We start from the raw sequence: 12,557 nt of genomic DNA, 5'->3' as shown, positions 1-12,557 counted from the left end.
GTGATTATCTTGAAAAGCTGTTAGGGTTGAGGACTGGGCAAGCCACTTGCAAAAAATTTGGATAGGATTGGGCCCTCTGCTGACTTTTTACACAGGCACCAGGGTTTTCTGTTAAGGTGAATTCACAACATATGGGGATATGGAACATTTCTGCTGATGTCCTATAGGTTCAACCATTGAAATGGCTACAATATTTTCTTTCTTTCTTTTTTTATACAATTGCTTCTAGTTGTGGTGTGATCTCTAAACTGAGGAATCTGGAAAATAGTGCCACTGAAAATAAGTATGGTACCCTGTTGGACTGCCTGTGTCGTTGGGGAAAAGTGGGACACGTTCTTGACTTAATCTCTGATTGGCTGACTGTTGAGCCAAGCACGAGAGAGGTGTGGTAACTGTTTCAATTCCCTATGTGTTTATCAGTGTTTTATCTATGCAGCTCTTTCTGTTGATTGCTTTAATTAATATTTAAATGGCATCTTTCTAATGCTTAAAACTAAAGGGGCTCTCTTCTCCCTTTACTCAGAGTAATGGAATTTCTGAACGACGTGTACGTATCCAAGAAACACACGAGTCAAAACCAGAATTGGCACTGGATTACATAGAATATTTAATGACTCATAATATGAATCGCGATTGCCTTCTGTCGCTCCCCAAAGAGACACTGAACCAGCTTTTGAAAGTTCTAGAAGTTGGAAAGGTAAGATTAAATAATTTATTATTAGCAATTAATACTTTTAGTGCCATTTCATCATTCATGCAGAAGGCTTTTTCTGTGCCATTCTTGCCCAATAAATATCCGAAGCAGCTTATTCCAGTGATTGTTGCAAAACTTGTGTTGAGTGCTGTCTAACAGCTCAGTTTTACAGTCGTGTCTTCGAGTTACTGAGGGCCAAACTAAACGATATTCCTGTGGAGTGTCTCAGTGGAAATACAGTACTCTGTCAATTCAAACAATATTCTCTGAAAAAATTTGGCAGGCATTCCCAAAGATTTTTGACTACCATAGCAGTGTGATTTTGATCCAAAGTCTGTGCATTTGAAGGGAGCAGCTGCTACTTAATATTTGAGTTGCTGTGAGAATTACTTCCACTATAGCAGGGTCTGCATTTTTGCAGAGCCTTTTCAGAGTGTCTCTATGCTACTTATTGTAGGATCTCCACAATAACATTGAAGAGAGTGGACAGAGAGTTGCATGTTAAAATATGTATGTTGTTAAAATGACTTTCTGCCTGGATCTCTGTTAGGCTAGATTCTAAATGGGGAAGCATGCAATATTTGCAAGAAATCTGCTTATCATGTTCAGGCTCTTCTATTAATTGTGGGGGAGGGGGCTGGAGGCTGCAAACTTGACCCAATCCTATCCAATTTTTCAGTGCCGGTGTAGCTGTGCCAATGGGGCATGCACTGCATCTTGTGGTGGGGCAACAGTCACAGAGGCCACTTTAAGGTATGGGAACAATTGTTCCCTTACCTTGGGGTTGCACTGCAGCTGCACCAGTGCTGGAAAATTGGATAGGATTGGGCCCTCAGTTATCTATCTTGCAGAAGCTCTTTGTGCTATGTCAAATCCTGTTCTGAATGACCCTTGATCTTCACTAGCAGCTTTAAGGAAAGCAAGAGGAGCTTCAGTGGGAGGGGAAAGAAAAGCTGTAGTGTGTGTGTGTGTGTGTGTGTGTGTGCAGAACCTTTGGTTCTTTGGGGCATTGGGGCCAAAGGGCCACCTTTGGTACATTTGGTGGGCCACTGTGAGATACAGGAAGGTGGACTAGATGGGCCTTTGGCCTGATCCAGCGGGGCTCTTCTTATGTTATTAACCTTGCACACAGTGCTTTGCATTCAAGTCGGATGCCAGTGCGGTGACTTGAATCCAAGTTGCATCAGCAGGTGTTCATTTATGCATTGGAGTTTTCTGCCCCCTGCTCTCCACTGTACCCCCCCAGATGCTCTTCAGGGGAACTTTCTGGAAGGGTGTGGTATGATGCGAGAAGCAATTCATACACATTAAGCATATTAAATAACACAGCCTAATCCTGCCCATGCTTGGAAGGAGCAGTTCCATTGTTTTTGATATAACATCAGTTCTAATTTGGCTATGAGCTAAATACCTTGTGTGTTAAAATTTGGTAACTCTGCTTTGGGATAAGAGTTTAATACGTGGGTAGGAGGAGTGCTTTTAAAGAGAGATTTCTAAACATCTTATTAATGTGCCTCTTTCATCCAGTGTAACTGCAGAATTAATAATTTTTTTCTTAAATATTCTGAAATTTTAGGACGTTCTAGATTCTCGTATTAGGGAAACTGATGCACGGTCTTCTGCCTTTCACCAAGCAACTGCACTGAGAGCTTTTAGTCTATATTGCAGATTGAGTATTCATCTTCAGTACAAGGTACTATATTTTAAGTTGCCCAACATTATGAAAAGAAATGAGTTGAACTTACTGTCACTGTTTGTGTGCACTGTTGTCTTGACAGTTTGCATCTGAAGGTCAAGAATACTTGTCAGCTTTAGAGGAAATAGGAGTTTGGATAGAAAACGGCATTCTGCCTGCTTTTTCCAGTAATGAACAGGAGAGCAGCTTGGATCAGTCCAGTGAAACTTCTCAGCAGGTCATTCAGGTAACAGATGTTTGTGTGTGTTTTGGGATTGCCCTCTTTCTGTCATAGTATGTGTCTGGAGTTTGTGTGTGTGATTTTTTTTTTTTTTTTGAGCAACCGTACCAAAGATAGTCTTTGTCCCTTTAGACAGTGTAAACCAACATTTGGAGTGCTAACTTTACTTTTAGAATTGTCCTACATCATGGTTTGAGATTGCAGATGTGGAGACAAATCGTGCTTTAGAGCATCTTTTCAGGTTTTTATTTACATTTTTTACCTTTCCTCCAAGCAGCTGAGGGCGCAAAGCACACAATGTCTCTTTCTTCCCCTGCTGTTTTCCATCTACTCAGCATTCTATAGTGCAGGGGGGATTGGTCAAAAAGGTGATTTTTTTTTTCAGATCAGACATGATGCTAAACAATCATTAAACCTCCTTAACCATGGCTTGGTGTAATATCAGAATTGAACTACAGGACCCTTTCTTTCCTTTATGGTGCTTGGAATGATGGGCAATTCCTTGGGAGTTGTATTAAAATAAACAGTAGTGGTATTCAGCTAATTAAGAAATGTACAAAGTCTTCTAGAATTGACTTAGGGCACAATCCTAACCAACTTTCTAGCACTGGCATAGCTGTGCCAGTGGGGCATGTGCTGCATCGTGCAGTCGGGGGACACTCATGGAGGCCTCCTCAAGGTAAGGGAATGTTTGTTGCCTTAGCTTGGAGCTGCAATGCCCTTGTGTCAGTGCGTTAGGATTGTGCCCTTAGGTGCTAAAGTGGGAGTCTGACTTCTTGAAAAGTAATCTAACTTATTTTTGGAGTTTCATTTAACTTTAACATTTGTCAGATTGGTAACTGGATGGTTAACCTTCTGGATATAACTAAAAACTGTTTAACAGCCCCTTTAGCTCAACTCTGCTTGAAGGTTAGACATTGCAGTATTCCAGACTGCTTTCTCCAAAGAAAATTGGTCTAATAGCAAAATCCTATTATCACCTTTATCTCTTGACCAACAGTTGAAAAGGGCTGCAACTGGAGGAATTTTTGGGGGGGGAAGGGGGGAGCAGACTCTGGAAAGCTTGGAGGCTTTGATTACTGGTGGTGGCAGTGGTTAGTTGGTTCTTTTAGAAACTTGTTATTTTAAACTTTTTCCCCCTGCCACTACATTCTGTAGGAACAGAGCAACTCTCAGTGGGGAGGGGTGGAGAGAATGGGTTGCTGCTGCCATAGCAATGGAAAATATTTTTACTTATCGCCTGCAGGCTGCCTGATTGCCCCTGCCCCCAAAGAATAGAGCACTTGACTTTTTGACTTGCATGCTTTGGTGCTGGTGGCGGGAGATGGGATTGGGGCCTAATTTTTACATTTCTTATCTTTTTAGCAATTTGCTGTCAATCTTTAAGAAAAGAGTCATACACTGAAAAGTTATTTTGTTAGAAATATCTAATTATTGTCATGCGCATTCTAATATGGCTCACATTTTTCTCTCCTCAAATAGACTTATCTGACAGTGTGCAAAGATTTTATAGCAGTTGGTCTTGGTGATTCAGACTTTCAAGCAAATATTCTGAACCTGGTAGCAATTATCATATACACAGGTATGTTCTTCTTACTGTAGACGCCTATCTTTAAAGCAGCAGCTAGCTTAGAAGTTTCTGGTTGGATGGTATTCGACAGAATCCTGTACATATTTACTCAGAAGTAAGTCCCATTGTGTACAAAGAAGTGTCTTCCTAAGTGTGCGTAAGATTTAAGCCTTTGCCTTTACTTTTTACTTTGTTTTACTTTACAATTGAGGCTTTGTTGTACTTGAAAATACAGCTGAACCACCACAAGGCTATGGGTAAACAATAAAATCAACATATTACGTATTCCAAATTTGTAATATCACATACAATATAGAACATACTAGACAAAAACTGGTAAAAGTTTGAATGATACACATTCATCAGAAGTTCATTGCAATTTTCCCTATAATGTTGAAAGGATGTTACTATAGTCATAATAATGAAGAAGCTTTATTTTGCCACTTTGTGCAATGTAATTGATGGTACCCAGTGATAAGTACTGGCAATTCCAGAAAGTATGAATTCCAGACATGGGCTTTGGCTGTGTATTGTGCAGCTAGGTAGTCTAGAATATTATGCCTTAATGCATTGAACAGACCAAATCCAGCATGGTAATGAAGTCATAGTTCAGTGCCTACAAGAATGGGGTGCCAATCTCCATGCTATCCCAGCTTAATGGGATGCCAATCTACAACTTGTTCCAGCAAAATGCTTAATTTATGCATGTCTGTGATACAGCAAAGACAAAAACATTGATGTGTTTTGCTGTGTTGCAGCACGTGCTCAGGCCCCTCCCTTATGCTTCTCTGAATATATTGTGCCCAAGACCATACCTGGGTAGCTTTTGTTTTAGATTGCCAAGAGTCATTTCTTGAGTCCAGTTTAAGTCCTCTTTATTTCTGAGTGAACAGCCATTCTGTTTGCACACAAAAGAAATATGGTGTGGAGTATTGGCATATATGAAGTAAGCAGAGTCCTGCTCTGAATTTCAAGAGAGTTCAGGATATTTTTGTTATATAAGAACTAAACTGACAGGGAGGGGGAAATGCCAATGCTCTTTCAATAAAACCACATTTGCAGGATCATTAGCCTTCTGTGATTATATTACCCATATAGTTGGGGGATGGAGTAACGAGGTCTAAATTCTGATACCTAATTCAATTTGTTATTTTTGTTTAGACAGAGGATACATTTTCATTCCAATATTACTTCGTATTCTGAAAGAGATGGTTGAAGCTTCTCTACCTCATAGCACCACTGGCGGAGAACATGTCGTGGAACTTCTTGACAATATTCAGAAGATGTTTCAGAAAATTCTAGAATGTATGGCACTTAGACTCAGAAGACAGCAGGATGAAGGAATTCGGGTATTTGTTGTGTTTAAGGTTGGCCGGCTTGGCTGATCCAAACATTCATTTATGAGGATAGTGGGGATAGAACCTTAAGTAACATGATGTGGGTATACTGGCTCCATTGTGCTATCCCTACTTTCTTTGCTATAGAGTTCTCAGTCTTCTTCCAAACAGAGTGCACAATTTATACTTTCCCTCCTGGTTATACCACAAATAAGAAGGCTCCTCCGTTTCCCCCCATATTGCCCATCGTGACCAGGAAGAGAATGCATCAAGGGCATTCTTGGGCAACATTAAGTGAAAGGAGGAGCCTAGGAACGACCAGGAAGATGTTGCAGGCAGCTCAGACTGTTGCCCGCAGCTCTGAAAATGCAGCAGTTTTGCTGCACTACAGTTAACAAAGCTATTTTTAATGTTCTCTTTTATGCTCACTATCTCTTTACAGGATGTCCCACGTATCCACAGAACCATGGTTAATGGAAACCTTGGATACCAGGGTACATTTGTATACATTTAAAAAATGTTTTCATAAACTGACACCAGTTGTTTTTGCTTCTTCTAGCTAATTCACTCGGTTCGAGAGACTCTTGGAGAATTCATACACATGGTCCAGTGTTGTACTGTGACTTGTCCAGCAGTTCACCATGGAGTCCTGTCTTCCCTGTTAGCTGCAGCAGTCGTTGAGATAGGTTACACATTACGACAAAAGGTACAATGTCTTTGTTTTACTGTCTGTATAAGGACTAGATGGAGCATGTTCAGTATCTGCGCTCCTCCTTTGGAAGTCTGGTTAGAATTGGGGCAAGAGGAGGAAACCCACGATATATCTTCCTGGCACAACCTCCAGACTATGGAATTCTTTTCCATTCAAGGCGTCTTTAGCCTGTGTTTGTTTTTTAATGTGTTGTTAGTACTTTTTGTTAGCAATTATTTCAGTTGTTTTGATGACCCTTAATTTGGTTTGATTGCCCTTCCTTCTGCTCTAGTGTGTGTGTGTGTGTGTGTGTGTGTGTGAGATATGTAATATTTTAGTTATGTATGTTAGATAAGTTGTTAATGTGTGCTGATTTAATTGATATGTTGTGATCTACCTTGGGGAGGGCCATGGGGATAGAAACATGGGGAGAGTATGTCTTGTACACATTTTCATGTGGATCTCAAACTACTTCATAGTAGTTCATAAACAGGCAGCACTGTAAATCCAAGCTTATATTTTTTGATCTTAGGAGTTAAAAGTTTTTTTTTCTAACTTGTGAGTTTTTTTAATTGCCACATTTTAAATTTGAGATTTCTTTTGCTCAGGCATCAAATCCAGAAGCGCTAACTCCACCCAAGACTTTTTCAGACCTTCCCCCACTTTCAAGCACTTTAATTGCCATAGTGAGCAAGTCAGCAAATGTGGCCAGGTGAGCTTTCCCTTTTTTCCTAATGTCTGCAGAAAGTGGTTTAAACTATGGGTTATCTCTCTGTTCATTATATGTTACCCTGTAACGGCTTCACTGTGGAGGAGCAGGGCCATACCATACAGGTGTGCCCGTTTCAATGCCTAACAGAGTATTTGGAGGAAAAAAAGCTGTCAGGGTACAGGTATGAACTGGAGCAAGATTAATTCCTTGCAACACATAGATTGTTACTATCCACTGCCAGATACTGGTGTGCACTGGCTAACTAGTACATTGTGCATTTCTAATTATGAACTGGGATTTTCTGCTTTGCTGCTCATTGATAATTCCTGCCAACACAGTTTTAAAATGACAAAATCTGAATGAAAATGCTACTTTTGACTAGAAAGCCCAGTTTAGGTCTAGCTCAGTGCTTATCTGTCCTTTCTAGTGGTGAACCATCTGGTTGCATGGGGAAGATGGGCTTGAGATGCATTTGACGTGCACTGAATATTTATCATTTTGACTCTGGGAATGTATTTTTTGCAAAACTTGAATGCTGAAAGGTCATACTTAGTTCACTGAATTCATATTTTAGCATACCTGCCTACTTTCATTCTTGTATTTCTCTTAGATCTTTTTTACATGAACTAATGGAATCCATTGAGTTTGATGAAATCGAAGGAATTATTAGTATTGCAGCAGCTGTTTATATTGTTGCTTTACTTAAGGGTGAGTAAAAATGTGTCCTCTTTTGAGCCCATTGAATGTTGCACATGCTCATCAGTTCTGAATTTGCACCACCAAACTGAACAGTATATCAGCAAATGCTCCTGTGTAATCTATTAGTCATTGAATAAGAGGACTGATCCTTTTTATGGATTAGTAACTCACTAAAGAACAAGAAACAGATGGTGGAGTAAGCCACCATGAATTGTCATGAGGAGGCCTTAGACAAGCCATTCCCTTCTAACCCCAGTTCCCCAGCTGCAATATGGGCATGGCCATACCTACTTACTCACCTCTATGGAGTTGTTGTGAGGACTACCTCAAGATGATAAATGTGAAGTGCTATACAGATTACTATTATTCATTTGCACAAGTGCTGTTCACATGCTCTAAGGTTTATATGGAATAAGCTTGCTCAGTTGACATATGTGTTTTATTAAAATTTGGAATTCTGTTAGTTGATGCATAGCAGCAATATTTATACAATAATATTAAGGTAAAATTGAATTACCAAAAGTGGTGTTGGTTTTGGGTTCAGAAGTGTTACATGTAACAATGAAGAAGAATCTTATTTCCTTTTGTTAGGAATAACACTTCCATTGGATTTGTAAGGATCACATACAGATTACAGCATTTTTGGTTCTGTATAAATGTAAATATTTTTCAGCAAGCTCTTGTGTTCAGCTTTTGGTTGAAGAAATGGTCGTTTGTTTCACAATGAAAGTTGGATTAATAGCTAGCTATAACTGTTGCTTTTAATGTAATCATTTGTAATGGTTTCAGTTTGGCACCATATAGGAATATATAGACTGGCTTCTACTTTAGTGAGACTAATTGGTCCTATAATCATATTTTTGAGCAGGTAAGCATAAGCCTTCGTATGTAAAGGATATTGCATCTGCCCTTCAAAGGAAGTTAACATTACACAGTGAGATTCTCAAGGATGATGTGAGCGGCGTGCAAAGGTAAACTTTTGAGAGGGAAGGTTTATTTCCTTGAAACAGAACTATCTTAAACCCGTCTACTTACTAATAGGTGTACTGGAATCTGTGTGTAAGATGTGGCTTCTATAAGTGTCACAGTGAGAAAACAGTATACATCCCATCTTCTGATTGGCCTCATATATTTTCTGAGCTTCCCAATTAGTATTTAAACTTGTTTCAAGTGTATTTTGTTATAGCAATAAGGAATTTTGCCCAGACATCTCTATGTATGCAGTTGTAGATAACAGTGAGAGGTGAAATTGCTTTTTGATGCATATTTTAACTTTTCATATAACTGACATTTGCAGGGAATCAAACCATTAGCAATTTGAACTCAGTCCAGTTCAGGTTCATTAGTACTGACTAACTTCTTAAAAGAGATTCAGTAACTGGCTCTGATACATGTCATGCTTTTACTTCAAATACTGTAAAATTTATCATTGTATTTGTTGGCTCAGTTAAAAATGGTCATCTTTTTTACTGTTTATTTCTGAATTGTTCAAAATGGGATTTTATGAACAAAATATATACTGGGATAAAAAAAAACCCCAGGAAAATATTCTGTAAAAAGCAAGTTAAGGAATGGTGATGAGTAAACTGTGTTTACTCTCATTATTTTGCTGTATTGTGCACATAGTTCAGTAACTGGCTTCTGTACTAAGAAACTGCAAACCCAAACAAATAACCAAGCAAATAATAAACAGTGATTCTGTTCTGGGAAGAAAGTCTTCTCCTGGTGACCAAAGGTGAAAAGCTTTATTCCTACCACCCTGACAAGTGTCAAGCAAAGTAACAAAATTATTATTTTAGTAATTGGCTTAAAACTGCTAAATGCTATAGTGGTGATTAGGCAGAATGGTGCAACACCAAGCACTTGGCATCCACTTCCAGTTTGACTCTTCCTGCAACTGGGCTTAAACTGGGATGATAATTCTTGCTGTCACCAGCCAATAAAAACCAGTCCAAAGGAGGTTGACATGAGGGAAAACAAAAATAAAACAAGGAAGCAAAAATATGACACTTGAGGAACTGTGGGAAGGCAAAAGTCGAAAGAAGGTAAAAAATAAGCAGAAAATGGATAATTTTCACTACAGCTACTCAGGTGAAGTTTCTTTCTCTTTTTTTTGTGCAACTCAATTTAATAGCCTGTCTTCCTTTTTTTAAGATCATCTGTCTTACCCCCAGTTCCTCAGAGATATGTCTCTTTCAAAAGACTCTACTAACTTGCCAAAAGAAAACTTATTCTATTTAGGATACAAGAAGCAACTTTCATGCAAGGAAGATTCCAGCCTTCATTCCAGAATCCACCAAATTAAGAGCCCAGTTCTACCCAATTTTCCAGTGCTGGTGCTGCTGTACCAATGGAGTATACATTGCTTCCTGTGTTGGGGAGGCAGTCATATAGGCCTCCTCAAAGTATGGGAACATTTGTTCCCTTTACTCAGGGCTGCATTGCAGCTGCAAAAGTGCTGGAAAGCTGGATAAGATTGAACTCGAAGCCTCATTGTGAGCCTTTATTCTATGAGTGAACGACCACTTTATTTTTGAGTTCCAGGAGGACCACCACAGTCTCGTATCTTCTCTTCAAACGGCTTCTCAATTAAACTTTGCAAATATAGCTGAAGCAGATATGAGCCCTTATCAACCCCTCATTATAACTTTCAGATTCCAAATTATTAGACTATTTCAAATTAAGGGCTTGGTTCAGTTTCATGCCAAACAGGAGATTCCAGTTCATTGGGGGGGGGGGGGGAGTCTGTGTGAACCAATCCAGCTCCTTACTAAGTTCAACTGCTTGATAAATTATTAGGTCAAGTACTTGTTTACTGGTTAAATTGTATACAAGACAACAGTAAAGCAAAATAGCAAGAGCCTTGGAAAATACCATGTCAAATATGTAGCATGAAGCAAAAAATCATGTTGTCATGATCAGTTCGGTATTTAATGTTTATAAAATTACTCCAATTAATGGTATTCACAAAATATTCACATTGTTTCTTAATGGTTTATAAACAAATGATGTTCATAATGCTCATCCCTAGTGAATAAGATTGGTCACTTTTTCCTTGTTTTTCTCGTTGTGAAGGTATGTTAATATCTCTGAGATTCTGAATCCATCAAGGACATTGTACATGTGGAAACAAGCTGACTTGTATATGCCTCTTTATGAACCAGCCCCCATGTGGCAAGGCAGCAGTGGACGAGGAAGGAATAGTGGAATACAGACGTGCCCCCATATCCATGGGTGCTCCATTCTGGAACCCCTGCGGATAGCTGAATACACAAGGACATCCTTGCCTCCGGAGGGTGTTCTGTGGCCTGCAGAGGCTGCGTGCATCCACCCATGGCCTCTGGGGGCCTCAGAATGACTGTTACAGAGAAAATAAGTTATTTCAGATTTTAGCTTAAAACTGAAGTGATGTTTTCGTTGTCTCCCCTCTTCTCCAGCGGGGGTTGTGCATATCTGATCCATGGTTAAATGAAACCATGGATACGCCCCCCCCGTACATTCAGCATCTGGGGCTGGATACTTGCTTGCACACTCTGTCCATCATCCCATCTGAGAGCCATCCTCTTGCACAGAAAGATTACTTGGTTGATCTTTGGCTAGGAAAGAGCAATCTAAGCAATTCAGGTCTCAACAAAAGTGCTGTGAATCACATTCATTTTAATCTGACAACCATCCTTTTACAAGAACAGAAATGTCATAGTAAGCAGGTGTTTGTGTGTTAATGGAAAACAATATTTGCTTATTTGCCAGTCATTTGTATAATATATGCAGCTGCTCATTACTCTTTCTGTTTCCAGAACCCTGTATGAAACAGCTCTGCATGTTTTGGATGGAATTCTAAGTCCTTGAACTATTTACAAGTCAAGGAAAGAAGCCACAACATATTTACAAGTCCATGAAAGAAGATGCATTGGAGCCTTCTAAAGAGCCAAACTATTTAACTGTACAGTATTTTGCCTTATATGGAAGAATATTGTTTTGATGCTTCATTTATAGTGCTTTTATGACTTGGCACAAATTTTTAAAAACAAAAGTCAAAATTGTATATTTTTATAAAAATGTACAGCTGTGCTAAATATTTTAGCATTTTTATATATTGTATTAAATATTGCAAGTATATTTGAGTTGTATATATTTAAGAGTCTTTTTTTTGAATAATATCCTGAGCTCTTTCCAGTGTATTTGTAGTTCTTATATGAACAGTAGTACACAATTATGTGGTATGTGAATTCAGTTCAGTAATATTACACACAGTGTAACTGTTAATGAAGTAGAAAATACTGTAGGTGATAGTTTACATATGGTCTTGTATAGCAACACATTCTTTCACTATACAGTTGAACAGTGAATAATCTTTTGTGATGGGTGATGTGACCACCAGTGACACTCTTACTAACAGCCTAATCCTGAGTTGCCCAGTGCTCAGGGCTGCAGCGACACTGAAAATGGCTGCCACTGCATCCTGCACCCTCCAGGCAGCTGCTGCCAGCTCCTCTGGAGAAGGAGACTTTTGTCGCACCACAGGTCAGCGTAGAATCAAGAGCTTCTATCATGCAGCCAGCCTGACACAGAGGTCCTGGATCCGGTGGAACAAAGCTCCACTGGTCCCACCTCCCTCCTGCCCTGCTCCCTTCCCCCTGGAAAGCCCTCCCCCTACCTCCCTCCTCCCCCCACTCCCCCACCAATCTCCCTGCTGCTCCGTGGTTCCTGTGACCGCTGAGAAGCGGAGGTCCGGTACTAGGGCCCGCAAACATGCTTTATAGCATGTTTGTGACAGCGTGTGCTGGTGGTGAGCTGGTGCACCAAGCCCAGGACTGGGCTCATATTCTGCTGGGTGATGCAGAATAATTGAAGAATGTCAAACATGCTTTGCTGTAATAAGGGGCTGAAGCCCATGCATGAAAATATGCATGAACCTTCATGGCCTGCTTTGTGTAG

General features: G+C 39.7%; 1 protein-coding gene across 1 annotated transcript in view; it reads left to right on the top strand.

The window, feature by feature from the left end:
- NCAPG2 (non-SMC condensin II complex subunit G2) overlaps positions 1-11,684 on the top strand; it is a 34,403-nt gene extending 22,719 nt beyond the window's left edge. Inside the window, exons 17-27 of the mRNA XM_066627852.1 lie at positions 230-383; positions 524-697; positions 2,271-2,387; positions 2,473-2,616; positions 4,093-4,192; positions 5,342-5,529; positions 6,077-6,223; positions 6,817-6,920; positions 7,531-7,628; positions 8,488-8,590; positions 11,417-11,684. Coding sequence (XP_066483949.1) covers positions 230-383; positions 524-697; positions 2,271-2,387; positions 2,473-2,616; positions 4,093-4,192; positions 5,342-5,529; positions 6,077-6,223; positions 6,817-6,920; positions 7,531-7,628; positions 8,488-8,590; positions 11,417-11,468 — 1,381 coding nt within the window. The 3' untranslated portion in view covers positions 11,469-11,684. The remainder of the gene's footprint in view (positions 1-229; positions 384-523; positions 698-2,270; positions 2,388-2,472; positions 2,617-4,092; positions 4,193-5,341; positions 5,530-6,076; positions 6,224-6,816; positions 6,921-7,530; positions 7,629-8,487; positions 8,591-11,416) is intronic.
- Positions 11,685-12,557: the final 873 nt, after the last annotated feature.

The sequence above is a fragment of the Tiliqua scincoides genome, chromosome 5, assembly GCF_035046505.1.
Source record: "Tiliqua scincoides isolate rTilSci1 chromosome 5, rTilSci1.hap2, whole genome shotgun sequence".
Classification (NCBI taxonomy): domain Eukaryota; kingdom Metazoa; phylum Chordata; class Lepidosauria; order Squamata; family Scincidae; genus Tiliqua; species Tiliqua scincoides.
Note: the sequence above shows the minus strand (reverse complement) of the source record. Positions and strands in the feature narration are given on the sequence as shown.